Source organism: Sander lucioperca, chromosome 12, assembly GCF_008315115.2.
Source record: "Sander lucioperca isolate FBNREF2018 chromosome 12, SLUC_FBN_1.2, whole genome shotgun sequence".
Classification (NCBI taxonomy): Eukaryota; Metazoa; Chordata; class Actinopteri; order Perciformes; family Percidae; genus Sander; species Sander lucioperca.
This window is the reverse complement of record NC_050184.1, coordinates 17,721,659-17,742,285: the sequence shown is the minus strand read 5'-3', so window position 1 is coordinate 17,742,285 and position 20,627 is coordinate 17,721,659. Positions and strand designations below refer to the sequence as shown.

Below are 20,627 nucleotides of genomic sequence, written 5' to 3'. Positions count from 1 at the left end.
TGAAGCTTGCAGCGAAGCAAAAAAAACAACTGGAAGACAGATTTGAAGGGAGGAAAGAGCGAAGTGGTGACAGAAGATGGGAAAATTAAAAAAACAAAGTTGGCAGATGGCTTGGAAGGCAAAAAATACATGAAAGAAAGAAGAAACAAATGGAGAGAGATATTGAGATAAAGACCGAGAGGGGCGACAGGCAGAGAATGAGGCAGATAGCTACAGGTTTTTGGCTGTAGTCATCTGCTTACAATACGTGAAAATAACGCTCTCCGTGTATGGAATAATGTGAAAGAGACAGCTGAAATACTGTATGCTCTTTTGGTTGGTGTCACTCAGGGTCTGGGATGTTTAGCCTAAAAGGAACATTTTGTGGAATACACATATTCACTTTCTTGTGCTGCCTGCATGATCCGATATGCGCATAAATATGTAGTAGAAAACGTGACAGTTTCCCTACACCATTTGTATCACGCATGTGTTAACACTTGACGGCCAGGCGGCATATTTTTGTAGGCTACATTTTATGTTATTCATTTTGCAGTTCACGGCGGGTCTGTTTTATAAAGATATTTAAATTAAGTACTTACTGTCACTGATCCCAAACCGTATATCGACGTCCGTGTCCTACGCCTTGGCGACATTGTTATTTTTGTGACATGTTGTGATGTTTACAATGTAAAAAGCTTAAGCTATGCATTACAAGGTGTTTACGTGGTTGCTAATCCTAAATAATAAAAAAGTTGTTACATGTTACATGGACATACACCATTTTGGTTCCATGTGGAATGAAGTCTGAGTCTTTCTGTCACTGCAGACCTTCAGTTTCCTCCACACTCCCCTTTGAGAGGAACAGATCGTGCAGTGTCGTAAACAGGATTATCATCTGCGTATACGCTAACATCTTGCGCATGTCGGATCGTGCAGGCAGCACAGATCGCGTATCCACAATAACTGGCCGCCAGCACATTCACATGCTTATCACGCATCACGTGCATCACTTACTATATCTTTAAGGAGACCCTAGAGCAGCATCTATCGTACTATTGTACTGAATTAATTTAGTAATTGTTAACATTTTAGCCTTTTTAAAACAATACTGTTTATAAATCAGAACATTTGTCAGCACATGTATTGTGCCTTTTTTATATAGCTTTAGGCATTTTTGTGGTGGTCAAGAGGTACTTAGATGACAACACATTTCAAAAGGGGTACATTAATGAAAGATGTTTGAAAACCACTGCCCTAAAGGGGGGGCTCTTCATCACATTTTCTGCATTAAGGGCACTCTAGAGCGAGGGACCGACCTAATGTTTTCTCCATTTAAGAACACACTAGAGGGCACTTTTTTTTCCCCGAACTTGGGGGCACCGAGTCCACCAGTGGTTGTGAACATAAAAGTTGCCGACTGATCACTGACAACGGTGCCCATCATCATGATATGAAGACTGAAGGAGGGATAACAGAGGCAGGCAGGCAGGCAGATAAGGTCAAGGACAGTCAGCTGCTGTGCTGTTTGAGAACCAAGGAGCTAACGCTTTCTAATCTACAGCTTCCACAGAGCACAGACAAGAGTTGGCAAGCACAGCTGGCCAAACACACAGCAATCAACCCAGTGAGAGAGTCAGAGCCAAGATCCTGTCACCAGACAAAACGGGCGAGAATTAACTGCCTTTTTAGGTATTTCCAAACAGAGGCCTGACATTTGAGAGCTGAACTTGCTGCCCCCCCCCAAATCTATCACACAGTGGTGTCAGTGTGGGGAGGCTCTTCTTTTGAGAGGAAAAGTTGTTGTGCTTCTGATCGCTGCAAAAAAAAAAAAAAATGCTGGATCCGGAGCCAGAAACACTGTCCTGAGGCAATAATAATAATAATCATAATGAATCATTTCATCTGTCTTGTCTATCTTGTCTTGTCGTACCTGCACTGTCCGCTGAGGGTGTCACAGTTGACATCGGGGGAGAGGACGCCCGGCCGGGAGCAGTTGCAGACCTCACACCCCACCACTGGGTGGCAGCCAAACGTCTGGGGCTCACACTGGGTGCATTCTGGGAGCACAGTCCTCGGAGGGCAGATACAGTCGCCGGTCACCGGTTCGCATAACCTCGTACCACAGTTACAGGCTGGAGGAAAAACGGGGAGGGATACAGTTAGTTACAGACTGTTGTTTACTTCAGTAGTCTGGATCAATGGAAGTAGGCCTACATTACAAGGAGAAAGCCTGATTTATGGTTCCGCGGAGGCTCCACGCAGAGCTTCCGCCCGTAGCGTAGTGCGTTGGTGAGTGCGTCGATCTCTTTAAGAGAATAGCAGGGCCGGCATGTGTGTGTGTGTGGGGAGTGTGTGGTAGAGAGAGTGAGAGAGTGACGGTGATTAGCTGATCGCCGAGTGTGCAACGTCCAGTGCTCAGCCCCTCACTGCAACCCTTGGTGTGCGTTGCTTTTCAACATTAGACTCCAGTTTCCTACGCGTTATTGGCCATTCAGTCAGCCAATCAGACACTCACGTCTGCAGTTGGGGAATCCCCAGAAGCCCGTGGCGCACATGGAGCAGTCTCGGCCGATGACGTTGGGCCGACAGTGGCACTGGCCGCCGAACGGCTCGCAGGTGTCGCTCTGGGCTCCGACCTCGTGGCAGGCGCACGGCATCGCCCCGTTGTTGAAGAAGGCCGACAGAGACACGGCCGAGCCGAGGCAGAACGGAGAGGCGGTGGAAGGACTGGGGGGGGCAAGGGAGGGAGAGGAGAGAGGAGAGAGTCATTCTTTCACACAAGCAAACTGACGTGGACACTGCACTTTTCACTATCTTTAACAATAGTGGTTATTCTTCACTTTGTAATTACTAGAGAGGTTTTACGATACAGATACCAGTATGGGAAAAGCCTCCGATACCGCCCAATTAGCTTCTCTACAGATGAGTGCAAAGTGCAAATACGTTTTTGGGTGTTTTTTCTTTTCTTTGCTTAAGAAAATGTAATATGAAAAGATTCTGGCATGTTCCGAGCTCTGACGCAAACTGCCGAGATACTGACTTGATGTAGAAGCTGTTTTGGCCACAGTTGCTGATGAAGTCGTAGGATTTATCCAGAGGTTCCTCGTTCAGGTAGCTGGAGCTGTAGCTGGTCTCAGGCACAACCAGCACATAATCCTGCAGAGACACAGCATGGAGGGGGGGGGGGGGGGGGTAGACAATCTCCTTTATTTGTTGGCAAGAACAGACAGACCAGGATAAAAAGCTCCCAACTAGAAAATACCTTTCTGCTAATAATTCAGATTATAAACACAAACTTGTGTTTCTTCCTGATTTAGATTACCACAGACTATCTGCAGTTTCTTCCTAGCCCAAACTCTTTACAAACTGCAATAACGCGACACTCAAAGCAGAATTTGGCATATTTGCTCACTTTGAGACTCAGAAATTCCCCCAGAAGCAGAGCATTTTAGTATTCAGGCTGAGAAACAGCGTCGCCTGTGTGGTAGCCTACTTTAAAGCTCCATTGTGTAAGAACGTCTCCTATCTAGTGATGAAATTGTATATGACATGATCCTCTATCTTCAACAGGCTTTTAAATCTGTTTTCAAATCTGCCGGAACGTGGTGGTAAGCCTGAAGAGAGGAGGAGGGTAGGATGTTTTTACGAGGTTAGACAACAATTACACGTACAGTACAAAGATGAAGACATATCAACAGCCATGGCAAAGAAACCATGGATACCATTTCATGATATCCTGGGATCCAGATCGTTATTGGCAGCACACAGATTTTGGTTTAGCAGCAGGATAGACTGATGTGTAAAAGAGTTCTTGAGCCTGTTGTGTCCAAACGAAGGGACTCTAAATCGCCTCTTAGAAGGCAAAAGCTGGTATTCATGATTCGTGTGTTGGACACCGAAGGGACTCCAGAGAGAGAGAGAGAGACAAATATAAAGGAGAAGATAGACTTCACTTTGGTAAAAGACAAAGGAGAAATGAAAGCTTACCAGCCACAGCGTCCTGCCAGCAGGTATCTGCACTGTGAGGAAGAGCTCGTGGTCCGTCACGTCCAGAATTATCTGATTCTCGGAGACCAGGACGTTACGGCAGCCGTACGCGTGGGGACAGAAGGAGGCGTTGGCCTGGCCTGACGCACAAGAAAACACATGGAAACTGGCTCAATCTAATTCTGGTATATAACTGCATTTGATATTACTTATGTATTCACTTTCAGTGTGATAAACACTCTGTACGTGCACTTACCCTGCCAGATTCGTCCCCCGTTGATGTACACCTGCACAGGATAGTTGGGGTGGAGCGGCTGGTGGTAGTGCAGGATGAAGACGTAACGCCCCAGGGCATGGACACGGGTCGAGTACACCGCTGCATTCTGGGTAATGGTGGAAGGTAGGAGGAAGAGATGGAAAAGAGACAAAGATGAGGTCGGTGATGGTGATTTTTATGTCAGATGTATCCGTAATTCAGACGTCTTTCCTTGAACTTCTCTATTTTCAATCATTCATCTCATTCAGGCCCTAGGTCTGAATCTGAACTTGACCGTGTTGCCTTTAGAGCAACGTCCCTCGTGTTGATTAATACGTGTGTCAGGCTGCGTCCGTACCTGCAGCGAATCTAGCCGGACATGCTGGCTGTTATCTGCTCCGAGGGGGGGCCTGTCACCTCCGGTCCAGGCCGACTCATCTCTCCGCTGGGGGGGCAGAGGAGGGGCTGGGACGGGTTCCAGCATGGACGAGCTCTGGCCCTCCTTCAGGACCAGCGAGTCTGACGGGGTCTGGAACCGGGACGGGACGCAGGAGGTACTACACAGACAGAGGTGGGAGGAGTTCCAGTATAGGTACTGTATTATATGCAGTATTCAGATCCTTTTCTTCAGTAAGAGTACTAATACCACAGTGTAATACTCTGTTACAAGTAAAAGTTCTGCATTGAAACGCTACTTAAGTAAAGTACAAGTACCTCAACATTTGGACTGGAGTACAGTACTGGAGTACATGTACTCAGTTACATTCCACCACTGGTAATATGTTTCTTTACCTGTCGGGTGAGAACTGTCCATGAGTGCTGATGCAGTGGACTTTAGGTTCCACATACTCCATGGTGAACTGCTCTCTAGGCACAAGGTACACTTTGTGCTGAAGACAAAGAAACACAGATTTAATCAGAAGTATGCACAAGATTGGAGGGGCGGGTAGGAAGGGGCCATTGCCCCCCTACTTAATGCCCCTGGCCTGATTTGTCGTCGCAGCTAGTGTGATTCCAATATATGAGTGCTGCTCTCACCAGGAAGAAGCTGGCGCGGTCGGAGATCAGCTGGATCTCGGCGTCGGCGGGGAGAGAGAAGACGGCCACTCGGTTCTGTTCATCGATGGCCACGACTCGACACAGGAAGCTACACACACACACACACACACACACACACACACAGTGATTAAGAGCTGTTGACATATTTCATAAAGCACAGACGGTAACATTAAACTGTGAAGCAGCTGAGTAACCCAAAGCCACTGAAGCCAGAACAAACACAGCGTCCTGTCAGCTGCTCATCATCGCCTCTATACAGTTCATCTCCAATTGTCTTCCCTGGGATTATTTTCAGCCGTTCTTTGGCTTTATCATATCCTCCCGTCTAATGTGAAAATGACGGGGGTGAAATGACGCCTGAAATTGGCAGTTCGGTTGTGCAGTTCTTGCTTTTAAATTGCTTGTAAAGAGGAGTGACTGTTTAAGAAAGAGATGATAAGGTATTTTATTTCTTTCGATGTAAGTTGTGAGGTCGCAGATACCATAACAAACTGGGATATCCCAAAAAAAAAAACCTTTTCATTTCTGCGTTGTTGGTGGAGTTGTTGCGTGCGCGGTCACAGAAGGCTTGTACCATGTGGACGCGTCGACAGTTATGTTGTCATTATTTAGAATTCCTCATTGCGGCGACAGAAACTATGCACTACAGCCTTAAATATAAGAAAGTCAGTCAGTTAACAGCCCAGGTGTTCCTCGTACCTGTATTTGCAGTGCAGCAGGTTGAGGCGGTGCTCGTGGGATCGTGCTCCCGGCATGTTGACAGCGACAGACAGAGTTTGTGGCAGTTCTTCCTCGCTGGAGTATTCTACGACCAGAACGTAATCACCCGGGGACGGCAGACGCCTGTGCAGCTCGACGCTGATCTGCAGCAGAAACAGGAAAACAGTCATTAAAACTTTTGGCTCCAATCGGATCCTTCCCGATCCGATCGGGACATCCCTACTGCACCAAACATTTTCTGTCACCCTTTCCCCTCTCTTACATCGTTGCCACTGCAGACGGCCATGTCCGGGTGGCGCGGGGTGACCCTCTCCGTGGGGCAGGGGCGCGGCAGGTGGTTGTCATGACGGCAGCTGGCGTCATTGGTGGAGAACGAGGGGAAGGAGTCCAGAGACAGATATCTGTACTGCAGGCAGCTAGACGGACACAGAGGGAGCAACAGACGGGCAATTTAAAAGATAGCCGTTTAAAAAGAGGTAGGTGTAGTACAAACTTTGAATTTAAACGGTTTCTTCACAATGTCTGAGTTGAGAATGCATCTTGTTGTCACGTAAGGGCCCTGTTCATGTTGCACAGACATTTTAATTGCATTTTGTGTCTGTTAAGAGGCACAAAGGCACTCTTTAGAACATGCCCCCACAACTGGAGTTTTAGCTAACTGGGAGCTCTGGCCATTAGCTGCAGCTACTCCAGTTTGCTAGCACCGATTTTGCTCGTTTTTTTTCCCCATCGACAGTACTCGGCGATATCTATCGATCAAGTTTCAGGTAAAAATCGGCCAGATTTCTTCTTTAACTATCTTTATCGTTATATAATCATGCGTTAATGATCAACCACTCAGTATGATGCTTTACTTCATTTGCAGGTACGCACAATGCTTCACTAGTGCTTGAGTCCCAGTCATTCAGGAACTTCCCATTAACTAACCAGTCGTTCCTCATTCGTTCCTCATGAACTCCTCATGAACTTCTAATGAACTTACTATTACCTAATGATTCATTAATACAGTAACTCCCAGTCTGTTTGTCAGTAGCTAGTCATTAGTGCTTGAGTCCCGGTCATTCAGGAGCTTATTAACTAATCAGTCGTTCCTCATTCGTTCCTCATTTGTTCCTCAGTAACTACCTACATTTTTGTGTACCTTATAGACCTTTCTCACGGCAGACGTGTTGACATGTCATAGTAGGAAAAGCACAGGTGTATTCAAACCCATTAATGATGGCTGCATTCCACTTAGGAGAGGTCCTGGTATTGTTCATGCTGACTCACTGAAATATCTCACTGGGACACTTGATGGAACTGAGCCATCGTTAAGGTTATCAATTTCAGCTGTGCTTTTCCTACCATGACAAGTCAACATGTCTGCTGTGAAAAAGGTCCATTGTAAAGTGGTACCAGAAAGACTTGGTCAGCTATACTGTAAGTCAGTGATCTTTTTCTCACTTATAGACTTAAGTGAAAAATCAATGTGCATATTTACTTGTGGCTGGCGTCATGCGTAGAGCTGTAGGTGCAGGGTTCAGTGACTCGGATCTGCAGGATGGGAGCTTCGTAGTAGGCGCTGGGCAGCAGCACCAGGTAATCCTGAAGGGAAAGCAGAGCAGGACTACAGTGTTACTGGCTATGGGAACAATAAATACAAGCATTTTGGAAACTTGTGCGGACATGTTTGCGGGTGTTTTGGTGGATTAAATACATGTATTCTGGTCATTATCTCGACAAAACATGAAAATGCGTCACCTGTTGGATCACGTGTCAAACTCGAGGCCCGTGGGCCAAATCCGGCCCGCATATCAATTTAGGTTCAAAATAAATTTTGGCCCATTTACTTTTTGTCACTTTTTCCGTCGTTATTGTCAGTTTTTCCAACGTTTTTGTCAGTTTTTCCCACGTATGCCGAAGTTTTCGTTACTTTTTCCAAAAAATGTGGGCGCTTTTTTTCTATGATGGCTGAGCAACTTTTTCTGACTTTTTTGGGGCTTTATGTCGACCAAACTGTAAGTGAGAAGACTATATGAGACATGCAATAACACTGTCCATAGGCGCCGATAATATAAGAAAGAAAATACTGAGCACCCAGTGCCAGACTGCCAGTAGGCTCCATTCATTTAAAATTAAACACTGCAGTTGGTGCTAAGTGGAGCGTCTGTGTCATAGTGTGCCTAGGCTACTAGACAGGTGGAATTGATTCTTAATTCCCCACGAAGCTGATCGCGGTTACATGTTCATCTCCAATCCTACCTGTATTTGTGAGAAGTGGCGTTGTCTTGAGGTGAAAGATAGCCTACTTTATGGCTTTATTATCGAGTCAATAGGCGTGTGTGTTCGTGTCGGCCGCTGTCCATTTCCTAAGGTTCTGAAATGCAAACATTTTTTGACTACTTTTTTTTCAAAGGACGTGAGCCCATGAGCACCCACAGAGGAAAACATAAATCGGCGCCTATGACACTGTCATACAGTAATACAAGATATTTGACTTTTTCGATTAAATGTCAATAAACTCTACATTTCTGGCCCTTGATGTGATTCTTATTTTCCAGTGTGGCCCTTAGTGAAGTTGAGTTTGACACCCCTTTAGCCTCTAACATTTTGTAAGTTGTGTTTGTAGACGTGTAAAAGCAAGTGTGTGTGTGTATATGTGTGTGTGTGTGTCTCACCAGTAGGATGCCCTCAGCCTCTATAACCACAGTCCAGGTTCCCGGGTTCAGGACAAACGGCTCCACAAAGTTGTTCTGGGGAACGTTGACAAAGGTCGGCTCCGCACTAGGAGCAAAGACGATCTGTTTGGACTGTTCTGAACCTGGAACACACACACGCACGCACACACACACACACACACACACACACACCCAGAAAACTACATTAAAATGTAATAAAATTGTAATGCAATGTTTGTATAATAAGGAACCAAGAACTATAAATTGTGTTTTATTTAAGATTTACATTCAACAAATCACAGACAGAAAGACACTCACACATGCATGTCGAGCACTGCTATTTTGTTCTGACACACACTCAAACACACTCGCACTGATGCTTTCTCGTGATTGGTGGAGACCTACCTCTGCGGTTCACCTGATAGGCTGTTATTTTACCGTTGGAGGTGGCGCCCTCAGAGTTTACATATCTGAGGATGAAGCGAGTCAGATAGACGTCTGCCTCGCTCACATAAACCTGAAGCTTCACTGCAGTCTACAGGGACCGGGTGGCAGAGGGAAGAGTGGGGGGGTTGGGGTGGTGGGGGGGTAGAAGATATGATTAAATCCCTGAACTCTGCACTGATCTGTGGCCCTGAACGTGAGAGAAGACGGAGCAGCAGAGGCCGCCACCGACAGCCGCTCTGAAACTACCAACCACCACACACATCCGTCCATCAGACAGACAGACAGACAGACAGACACCTGACAAGAACACGGTAGGAAGGACAGGAGTACAGAAAGAAGGAGAGAGCAGATTTCCACCCAGGAATTCAACCGTGTTCTAATCAAAGTCATACAAATGAAGTTTGGAAGTCCAGGTTCAGAAAATCCTCTGGAGAAACATGGATGCTAAGAGAATTCCCTTTTGCATAATTGAAATTGTCCTGTAAGTCAGTGGTTCCCAAAGTGGGGTCCGGGACCCCCCCAGGCGTCCTTGAGGGGGTTCCAGGGGGGCCCCTATCAAAAAAGGGAATCATTTATTTTCACTACAATTCCATCCATAAGTAACACAATGACAGAATTGACAGAAACATCTAAAAGCAGATGGGAGACCCTGGGACAAAATCTAATCCAATGGGTGGGTCTGTGGTCAGATTCGGGTCAGTTTAGGGGTCCTTGAAGTGAAAAGGTTTTGGGAACCACTGCTGTGTGAAACAACTGCATGATGATATTTAGCAGGAATTGCATTTATGACTTGGAACGTGGAACACAGCTGAAATCCTGAGCAACGCACGGAAATCCGGAGCACAGAGACAAGAGGGGAGGAGGTGCAGCTTTCACAGCATTTACTGCCCTGCCTCTGGAGTGAGGGATGGAGGGAATGAGGAAAGACTGAAGGAGAAGTTGAGGCAACATTTACATGGCTTGGTTTTGGTTTTTTAACGAGAGTTTGGAGCCAAAAGTGAACTCCGTGCACACAAGTGGTTTTAGCTCCAGTAGAAGAACTTATCTCCGTTTAAACTAACACGCCCAAACCAAAATATCTCATCAACATTCTGGTATACTGGGCAGGTTTAGGAGTTCGGAAACGCCAGAGCAGGGGGAATGAGAGGTGGAAACGTCAGAGAAGGGGGAATGAGAGGGGGAAACGCCAGAGCAGGGGGAATGAGAGGGGGATACGCCAGAGAAGGGGGAATTAGAGGGGGAAACGCCAGAGCAAGGGGAATGAGAGGGGGAAACGCCAGAGCAGGGGGAATGAGAGGGGGGAAAGTAGCAGAAGATATTTGCTTATTAACCAAAACGCAGCGGTGTAAATGTAACCTGTTCCCATCCAGAACGTACAGTTACCACAGTAGTAGTTCCAGGCGTCCTCTATGACCGACACCCTGCCCCGCATGTCCGACCCCCCCCTGTTGGCGTAGCGTAGCACCACGTGGAAGAGGTCTGGAGAGCTGACCGACACCGACACCAACACTTTGGACTGTTGAAAGGCCCAGCGAGGGAAGGGGGGCAGGCAGAGAGAGAAAAGAGGGGGAGACGATGGAGAGAAGGGGGAGGTACAGGGGAAGATAGGAGGGGAGAGGAAGCGGGGAAAAGACAGGATAGGTGGAGAGGAAGGGAGGAAGGGGGTGGGAGAGTGACAAGACGACAGGGGAAGTAAAAGGAAAGAATGAAATGAACAGAGTGGAAAAGGGAAAGACAAGGAGGAAGAGGGGAAGACAGGGCAAGGGAGTAGAGGAAGGGACGATGGGGAGACAAAGTGAAGTGGGAGATATTACGGTTTGGAGGATTTATGAGGAAAAAGAAGGACAGAGACGCATGATAAGAAGAGGAGAGTAAAGGGGGATAAGAGGGAACACATGAGGGAGGGAGGGAGGAGAATGTGGGAAACACCAACACAAAAGGTGAAACCAAGCCAAAAGCAAGACTTTAATACCATCACCTTCACCACTAAGAAGCAAACACTTTGACCCCAAAACTCAACCCAACGTATTTCTCTTTGGCGTCCCACGTTTCAGCACAAACATCCATAGAGCTCACAAGTAGCTAACCGAAGACTCACTTACTGCTTTGACAGCTTCTTTGTAGAATTAGCAAACAGGCATTTTCAGAACCGTATCCACATGAGGAATACAGGTTTAAAGGACAAATCCGGCGCAAAATGAACCTAGGGGTTAATAACATATATGTACCGAGTCAACCGTTCTCTGGGATATGTTTTCCTGCTAATCGAATGTGTCTCTAGCTTGAAGCAAGCTACCGCAAACCGCTGATTAGCTTATAGCGCTAGCTTTCGGGGCAGAGGGTAAATCACTATTTCTACACCACTAACAAGGTTCAAAATATCACCACACTTCCACGGTAGCATAATGAGGGTCCCTACATGTAAACCCAAGCATTGAGAACTTTGTAAGTGTGCAGACAGTTTATTAAAAAGACTGAGTTTATAAAGACAGTAGCGTTCACGTATACAGGCAGGTGCCATCTTGGGAAAACAGTTGAACGCCATGCAACGTGAGCTGAACTGTCACTTAAAATCTCCCATGGTCCGTGGTTTCCCAGTGGGTCGATAGGAATTACGTTTGTGAAATGTAATTACATGGAAATGCATGAATTATATCTGTTTATTAAAATATATGGGTGACTAACTACAAGGGTTAGGGTTCGACTGGTCGTGACTGTTTTCCCAAGATGGCGCCTGCCTGTAAACTATATTTTTAATAAACTGTCTGTACACTTACAAAGTTCTCAATGCTTGGGTTTACATGTAGGGACCCTCATTATGCTACCGTGGACGTGTGGTGCTATTTTGAGCCTTGTTAGTGGTGTAGAAATAGAGATTTAGCATGACTAGCGTTACAAGCTAATTAGCGGTTTGCTGGTCACATTCGATTAGCATGAAAACATATCCCAGAGAACGGTCGACTCGGTACACATACGTTATTAACCCCTAGGTTCATTTTGCGTCAGATTTGTCCTTTCATATACGTTCTGTCAACTACTGCACCCACAGAGGAGTATGGTAACGTTAAATAATATAAAAATGGAGTTATATGTACTGAGAGGTAATTCTACCAAAGAGAAATATTCCTTTAAATGTCCACCCAACACTCAGCCCTGGAGCAAGCTGTCTGGTTCATGCAGGAGGAGCACACATGGTGGGCCACAGTTTCCAAAATATGTAATGCATAATACACATTGTCATTTATAGGAAAAGCACATACAAAAAAATACATTTTGGACATTTTACTGGGGGTCCGGGACACTTAGGGGGTCCTCAGAGTCAATGCCAACAATTAGTAGCTCCAGAACTATTCTACTGTTGTTGACTAATGTTTACTGTTAATAAACCAGTTTCTTTCGAGCCGAATGCAGTTTCTCATTTGCATTTGCAGATTTTTTGAATCCATCGGTGAAAGATATTGTAATATCCGACCAAATCGTTAGTGTATGTGTGGAGCCATGCTAAAGGTCAAAAGGTGAAGAGTGTGTTCCTACTTGGATGGGGGACATCTGAGCGTAACCTCTCCAGCTGAAGTCCGGGAACTCCAGCGGGTTGTAGCCGAACCGCACCGGCCGGCCATCCAGCACGCTGCCCTCCTCGATCTCAAACTTCAGATGATGGAGGTCTGGGAAGTAATGATCTGGACGAGGTCTGCAGACACAGAAATGTAGAAACAAGCTGGATTAAAATGTCTTTATTGATGTCGGAGGTGTGTTCAGGTGCATTCTGGGCGTATTGCTATCTTGAGGCAGCGGGAAGTGATCGCACCATTGACCAACAAAAACCTGGATTCACAGTATGATAACCTTCAGCAAAAATATCATGGTTTAATGGTATTGCGGTAGTGCAATTACAGCTTTCAAATGTATTATTTTGAAAAAATATTTTTTCCCATTGAACACAATGTATTTTATTTTGAAACACACTGGCAGGGAGAGGGATTTCTAAACTGCACTTGCTGTCCTTTAAAACTGTTGTCAAACTCACAGGTTGCACTGGGGTCCCTCCACGTTGGGTCTGCAGCGACAGCGGCCGTTCCTCTCTCCACAGGACTGACCCGCTGAACCCCCCATGTCACACTGGCAACCTGAAAACACCACGCCCAAATGTGAAGACAAGATGGCAGCATCACTCCACTTAAGCTTTTGCTTGAAAGGGGAAACCAACAATGAAAAAGTGCTATTGAACCGTGCTGAGGAGCACTCACCCTGGCAGCCAAAGTAGTTGTGCTCTTGCAGGTTGTAGTAGCCGTCCTTACAGGTGGAGCAGGTCCCGCTGCAGGCGTTGGGCTTACAGTGACACTGACCACTTTCCTGTCCGAAACGAGACAGACATTGATAGAATTAGAATGACAACAGGGAGCAGGGAGACAGATCTTTATTGTATTTCTTATTTTGTTTTTTATTGGTTTCAGGGGCACAAAATTCTGGGCCCTGTAGAAAGGCATTTTCTATGGGCCCCTCCCCGCATCCACAGCTATTCATTCTAGCATATTTTTGGGCCCTCATGTGAGGAGGGCTGGGTACTCAGTCCCCTTTTTAAGCACACAGAAAAGGACACAACTTCACAAATCCACCAATGTTATATCAACTACAAAATATCGACTCCTGCGTGTGAGCTCCTTCAGGTGCAAATATCCCCATGCTAAATCCATCATATTCATCAGTATGAATGTTTAAATGTAGACTGAAGAAGTGCAGTTTGACTTGCTCACCTGTGCACACTCTGCAACGCCGCTGACAGTTCCTGCGACGTTACACTCACAGTCTGCAGGAGAAAGAAGACACACACTTCAGAGTTCATTTACGATCGTCATTGACCGCATTCAAACTAGTGAAGCATGTGCATGTGTGTGAGGTGGTGTGTGTGCTGGTAGTATCTCTTACTGGTGCATCCATCAGGAGTGTCAGGGGACAGGTTCCAGTACAGAGCTTTGCATGTGTCGCAGGCCGGGCCCTCCACGTGGCCACGGCACTCACATTGGCCCTAAAGACGAGAAAATTAACCGTAAAATAAACCAACCAATCTGTTTCTGTGTCTGTTTCTTCTGCCGGTATGATGGATATTATGGTAAATATTCCCAAATATCCACCGTCCCATTGTGTGTATGTGCAGCAGTTACAGAAAAAAACACCTGCTCTCATGCCATGAATTAACCACAACACATGTACTCTTTCCCCAGGACTAAGATAAGACCAGGACTAGTCGAGACCGAGTCAAGACCAGGACTAGTCGAGACCGAGTCCAAATGAGACACAGTCAATACCGAGACAGAAAAAAGAATCCCCTAAAGACCACTCACTTACCTGTTTATAATGTATGTGACAAGAGAGACAGTATATCTTCTACTTTAAGATGATCATTTTGCTTTATTATTATGTAATAATCAAAAAGCAAGTGCAGAATAACACACTATAGGATCAAATCAGGCCACATTATATACTTAAAATATAATTATATTATCCCATTCTTGAACTTACTACCTGAAGAATTCATAGTACAAAGTGCTCTCTGACATTGTGTCTGTGGCCAAAATAAAAAGGATTGACACCTGACGATTGAGGTATATGACCCAGCCAGGTGTGTAGCAGGCGACCAATCACGAGGCCCGTTCTAGATGGATTTTGAATTAAACTAATACCTGTTTTCTGAACTTCATCAATGGTTTTGTTTTGAAGGAGGACGTTACTTTAGAACAAAAGCATATAGTGCTGGACTCGGTCTAGACCGACTAGAATATTTGGCGAGTCCAATGGCCGAGTCCAAGACAGGTCCGAGTCCAAATACCAATGAGTCCAAGACGAGTCCGAGACAACAGAGTACTACAGCCCTGGCAACAAGTTGCACGGACGACGGGAAGACAACATGAGGGTTAAATATAATTTGCACATGAACACATGAACTCACCACTGGTGGTTGCACCACATACTGAACAGAGCCGGCCGGGTGGCAGGTACCAGCTGTGAATGACAAAGAAAGAAAGAAATATTATTGATACTATGGGTAGACTTGGAGTGTTGGACAATCTGTTGAGTGTCAACATACAGCCACTGGAAGTGTATTGCAGAAAATTATCCATTATCACTTTATAAGTTACCTGGCCTGTCATTGGCTGGTCATAATTTCAGATATACTCGTTGCTATCGCCTGCTTCCATTCCCTTTGCATGTAAACGACAATACGAGTCAGCTGTACACACATATAAACACCAATTAGGAGCTTTGCTCCATGATAATAGTTTGTTCTGTCAGACAGCAACACCTCACACTGTTTTTACAAGCATGCTCTAGCCACAGCACTTCTTTTACACCACAAATACCAGCAGCTGTGTCAGAAGAAGCATTTCCGTCAGCCTCCTAGTTGTAATTCTGAATTGGAGATATGAGGGACTTCAGATATCATAAAACAGCAGAGATATCTCCCACTTGGTGAAGAAGAACTTGCAAGGGCGTCAACAACTGTGGGGCAAAATGGCTGACCATTGCTGCCAGTTACATCGAAAACAATGCTGCGTTCCAGGCAACCCATAACTCGCGTTTTTCACAACCTTCTACCCGTGAAAGTGCCCTGGAACGGCAGTCAAACCCGTAACTTACTACTCGTGAACTCGTACCAGATCGTTGTACTCCCAGTTACACACACATAAACAACAATGGCGACCCCTGTTGACGCTGTACAGACGCCGGTGATTAACGGTGAGAAATAGAAATAAATAGACATAAACAGGCAACGTAAAGTAATTCTGCACATTGTAATCAAAACAATACACATACGATTGTGTAGCTAGCTAACGTTAAGGGCGCTTTGGCGAAGGGTCTGGCAAAGCGAGGGTCACGTTTACTGCAGCTGTCACACCTCACTTCCTTTATGTTAAGCAGACAAGAGAATTTGCCTGTTTGTGTGTGTGTGTGTGTGTGTGTTATTATTACCTTGGCAGTTGGGGAAGCCGTAGGTGCCGTGAGCACAGCTGTCACACCTCAGCCCCAGCACGTTGGGCAGACACACACACTGGCCCGTCCCCTGGTCACAGCTGGTGTAGCGGGAGCCCTGTGCAGAGCACTGACAGGCTGGAACAAACACATCACCAACTCCAGTTAGTTACAGGCCTGTAACAATTATTACATTATCGTCTAATTGTCATTTGTTTTACATAATGGTGGTTTCTTTGTTTAATTGCCAACATGAATATTGTATTTTTTGGGTTATTTCAATTATTAGCTGTTGGCACTCAACCCTATACATGGTTGGTTGATTGATATTGACATTGATCGATACTATATATTATTTGCACATTCTGCACTGCAAATCAACCCAGTTATTTTGTCTGTATATATTTGTTTCTGTACTTATTGTTCACTTCATATTATTGTTGGTTATGTATGCACCATTCACCGAGGCAAATCCCACATACTGTAAGTGTAACTTATTATTTATTATGTGGCAATAAACCATTTTCTGTTTCTGATTTATTTAGCCGGTTGGCATCATACACCAGCTTCCAAAAATCATATGAGGTGTTCCTATTATTGTGTCCACGGGTGAAATAACTTCCTTTGCTTGATACTGACTGAGCAGAAACCAGGCAGGGGTTCAAGGCGTTCGGTGACTCACGCGTGCAGCTTGGGTAACCATAGTAACCAGGAGAGCACTGGTCACACGCCGCTCCGCTGTAATTGGGCTGGCAGTGGCAGTGGCCTGACGCGGTGCAGCTGGTGTCCAACGAGGTGCGAGGATCACAGGTGCACACTGGGAAAAGAAGAGGTGAGGCATCTTGTTACAGGAAAAAAAGATTTTGAATTTGATTGGACCTGGAGGATCAAATTATGATAATATAAAGAGTCATTTTGACACCATACACATTCTTTTGTAATGTGTATTGTGCATTTAATGAGATGCGTCGATGAGAACACAGAGCATGGACTGAATGTGCTTCTCTCCAATTTAATCTAAATTATTTTGCCAGGTTACCCTGTCTCATATGTTACTCATCTTCCATCCTTCCCTTATAACTGTATTATTGTAGCTTTTAACATTTTGTCCATTTCTCCTGTTAGATTTATGCTTTCACACTGAAAAGGTGGAACCCAAATAATGCGTCGTAGACGTAACGAGGCAATATAACACTTCATAAGAAGGTGCGTAACGTTAAGCGTTTCCATGTGTTGAGTCCAACGGGATATCATATTCTCTGTTTTCATTACAGCAGCAACAGGTGCATTTAATCACTTTCTCTTCTGGTTTTCGTGTGTGTGTGTGTGTGTGTGTGTGTGTGTGTGTGTGTGTGTGTGTGTGTGTGTGTGCGCGTACCTTGACAGTTAGGGTAGGAGTGGAATCCAGATCGGCACTGTTCACATCGAGGACCCTGAAACTCTGGTTTACACAGACATCTGCCAGACGCGTCGCAGCCTTCGGGCAAAGAGCCGACGGTACTGCAGCCACACACTGGAGAGACAGAGAGAGAGACAGAGAGACAGGGACAGAGACAGAAAGAGAGAGAGACAGAGAGACAAAGAGAGAGAGAGAGAGAGAGACAGAGAGAGAGAGGGAGCGAGAGAGAGAGAGAGACAGAAAGAGAGAGAGACAGAGAGACAAAGAGAGAGAGAGAGAGACAGAGAGAGAGAGGGAGCGAGAGAGAGAGAGAGACAGAGAGAGAGAGAGAGAGAGAGAGAGACAGAGAGAGAGAGAGAGACAGAGAGAGAGAGAGAGAGAGAGAGAGAGAGAGAGAGAGAGAGAGGGAGAGAGAGAGAGAGAGAGACAGAGAGACAGAGAGAGAGAGAGAGAGAGAGAGAGAGAGACAGAGAGAGAGAGAGAGAGACAGAGAGACAGAGAGAGAGAGAGAGAGGGGGAGAGAGAGAGGTAGAGAGAGATATTGAGGGAGAGAGAGAAGGGCTTATCTTGCTGCCCAATACATACAAACATGCCTCAACCTGAGTGACAGTGAATGACCGACGTACACACACACACACACACACACACACACACACACACGTAAATGCTGAATGTATGTCCATCCATTCCCATTTTTTCATAAACATGGTAAACATATTGTCTTGACTCACGTTGGCACAGCGGGTAGTTGAAGTAGCCCGGTGCACACTGGTCACACTGGTAACCTTGGAAACCACTCCGGCACACGCTGTGACCCGTCACCAAGTCACATGACCCGTCCAGACAGCCGGGACCTGAACACTGACAGCCTGCACACACACACACACGCACACACATGCACACACACACACACACACACACACACACACACACACACACACACATAAATAACACTTGTTTTTTTATTATGTATTTAAAAATGACTGTGTGTGTTTACCAGCTTCACTGACTGAAGGAAAGCTGTAACTCTATTTACACGGACTAACACAGCTTAGTGGAATGCTGTTTATTCAGGAGTGTGTGTGTGTGTGTGTGTGACTGCTCCTGGGTGGTAAACTAACACAGGATAAATAAACAAGCTGATAAATAAAGTGTCTGGAATTCCTTTGTTTGTGTATTAGTATTGTGTGTGTGTGTGTGTGTGTGTGTGTGTGTGTGTGTGTGTGTGTGTGTGTGTCTGTGTGTGTGTGTGCGTGTGTGCGTGTGTGTGTGTGCGTGTGTGTGCGTGTGTGCGTGTGTGTGTGTGTGTGTGTGTCTGTGTGTGTGTGTGTGCGTGTGTGCGTGTGTGTCTGTGTGTGTGTGTGCGTGTGTGCGTGTGTGTGTGTGTGTGCGTGTGTGTGCGTGTGTGCGTGTGTGTGTGTGTGTGTGTCTGTGTGTGTGTGTGCGTGTGTGCGTGTGTGTCTGTGTGTGTGTGTGCGTGTGTGCGTGTGTGTGTGTGCGTGTGTGTGCTGAACAAACGGGCCCGACCCATTAAACCCAGCTGTGAACGCGATTTTGACCAGATGACTTTGAGAGGCAAAGATAAGATCCCCATCTGAAGTTTCGTCCTTTTTTTTTAGCTCAGGATTATGCAATATAAAGTTAATAAACCAAAATATTGTTTTCTCTTTTTGTTAGGAGTTGCTGCAGCGACGCACGGCCGCAGCTTCTGTCCCAAAATCATCACTTCACCATCATATTTTCTTCTTGTCCAGGGCCATTTTTTAGAACTCAATACTACTTGCACTTTACAGTCGTTGTACTTGTTTGATGTCTTTTTTTAACTTGTATGTAAACCACATGTGTTATACTGAAGGCCCGCGTGCCAAAATCCGGCCCCTTGCAGATTTAGACCAGGCCCTTATATAAATTTAGGTTCCCAATAGATTTTGGCCCGCTTAGTTGTGCGCCAAACCAAAAAACAAAGGAAAGTGTACTTTAAACTGCAATTATGTGACATTCAAAGCAGAATTTGGCAGATTTGAGGACTCTGAGACTGAGAAATTCCCCCAGAAGCAGAGAGTTTTGTCAATAAACTCTACATGTCTGGCCCTTGATGTGATTCTCATTTTCCAGCGTGGCCCTTAGTGAAGTTGAGTTTGAAACCCCTCGATTGAAGACTTAATCAAGAAAGACATTGGACAGATTAATCAATATTAAAAATGATAGTAAGTTGCAGCCCAAATATATGTGTCTATCCACGTATCCGCCTCTCACCCTGACAGTTGAGTCCGTAGAAACCTGGAGCGCAGGTGTCGCAGTGGTCGCCGGTGAACCCTGGTTTACAGATGCAGGTCCGAGTCCGGGGATCCAGCCTGCACGAGTTATCCACAGTCCCGGCCGCGCTGCACTCACAGTCTGCACACACACACAGTACAAACATCTGTCAACAAAGTTATTTCACTTTTGATAAGAGAGAACAGGTGATTAAATAAAAGCAATGCAACTCTCTATGATGAGAGAAGGAATTGTATTTACACAGCAGGCTGATACGAGCAGCACACACTGACATGCATCTATGACATCTGACTTACAGCCAAAAAATCAACAGCTGAGCAGCTGAGAGGAGTGTGTGTGTGTGTGTGTGTGTGTGTGTGTGTGTGTGTGCGTGCGTGCATGTTCTCCTATGCCACAGAGATAGTTAGGGCCCGAGCACGAAAGTGCAAGGCCCCACTGAAAGCGCGAAGGAACCTATTGTTTTTCATAAGATTATTATTTTTACCAATTCCTCGTCGCGTTTTTGAGGGGGTTAGCATGCACGAAAACTCACAAAAATGTGCACACGTCACAACTGGTGAAAATTGCAAAGTTCTGTAGTGATTGGGCTCGGGCGTTGCCAGGGGGCTCCATAGCGCCCCCTAACGTGCGCCTTAAATTGGACAAAAGTAATAAGTTAATATACCAACTTTTGAGGGAACATAGGTCTCATCTTCAAGTCCATGATGCTATTTTTAGAAAAAATTACAAAATTCTATAATTTCCGAAATATTGGTTTTCATGTAAAAATCTTCATTTTACGAACACTTGTTTGACGACTTTAGGATGCACGAAAACTCTCAAGATTTTGCAGCCATGTGCACAATAGTAAACTCTTTCATCTGAATTCACATTT

At 45.6% G+C, this 20,627-nt stretch overlaps 1 protein-coding gene across 7 annotated transcripts in view; it reads right to left on the bottom strand.

The window, feature by feature from the left end:
- lama5 (laminin, alpha 5) overlaps positions 1–20,627 on the bottom strand; it is a 120,210-nt gene that overhangs the window by 34,475 nt on the left and 65,108 nt on the right. For 5 of the 7 annotated variants that reach the window (XR_004899078.1, XM_036008448.1, XM_036008447.1 and 2 more), the window contains exons 12-35: positions 19,733–19,873; positions 18,208–18,345; positions 17,456–17,590; positions 16,760–16,894; positions 16,078–16,215; positions 15,056–15,108; positions 14,035–14,134; positions 13,863–13,915; positions 13,356–13,461; positions 13,136–13,235; positions 12,643–12,799; positions 10,486–10,624; positions 8,662–8,804; positions 7,485–7,588; positions 6,267–6,420; positions 5,984–6,147; positions 5,264–5,372; positions 5,018–5,115; positions 4,584–4,782; positions 4,226–4,352; positions 3,970–4,109; positions 3,023–3,138; positions 2,498–2,709; positions 1,913–2,114 (exon numbers count right to left, since the gene is read on the bottom strand). Coding sequence is in view for 6 of the 7 variants with exons in the window: in XM_036008448.1 (XP_035864341.1) it covers positions 1,913–2,114; positions 2,498–2,709; positions 3,023–3,138; positions 3,970–4,109; positions 4,226–4,352; positions 4,584–4,782; positions 5,018–5,115; positions 5,264–5,372; positions 5,984–6,147; positions 6,267–6,420; positions 7,485–7,588; positions 8,662–8,804; positions 10,486–10,624; positions 12,643–12,799; positions 13,136–13,235; positions 13,356–13,461; positions 13,863–13,915; positions 14,035–14,134; positions 15,056–15,108; positions 16,078–16,215; positions 16,760–16,894; positions 17,456–17,590; positions 18,208–18,345; positions 19,733–19,873 (3,163 nt within the window). In the remaining variant the exon portion in view is untranslated. Of the gene's footprint in view, positions 1–1,912; positions 2,115–2,497; positions 2,710–3,022; positions 3,139–3,969; positions 4,110–4,225; positions 4,353–4,583; positions 4,783–5,017; positions 5,116–5,263; positions 5,373–5,983; positions 6,148–6,266; positions 6,421–7,484; positions 7,589–8,661; positions 8,805–9,066; positions 9,197–10,485; positions 10,625–12,642; positions 12,800–13,135; positions 13,236–13,355; positions 13,462–13,862; positions 13,916–14,034; positions 14,135–15,055; positions 15,109–16,077; positions 16,216–16,759; positions 16,895–17,455; positions 17,591–18,207; positions 18,346–19,732; positions 19,874–20,627 lie in introns of all 7 variants that reach the window. The other 2 variants (XM_036008449.1, XM_036008451.1) reach the window with 2 other exon arrangements.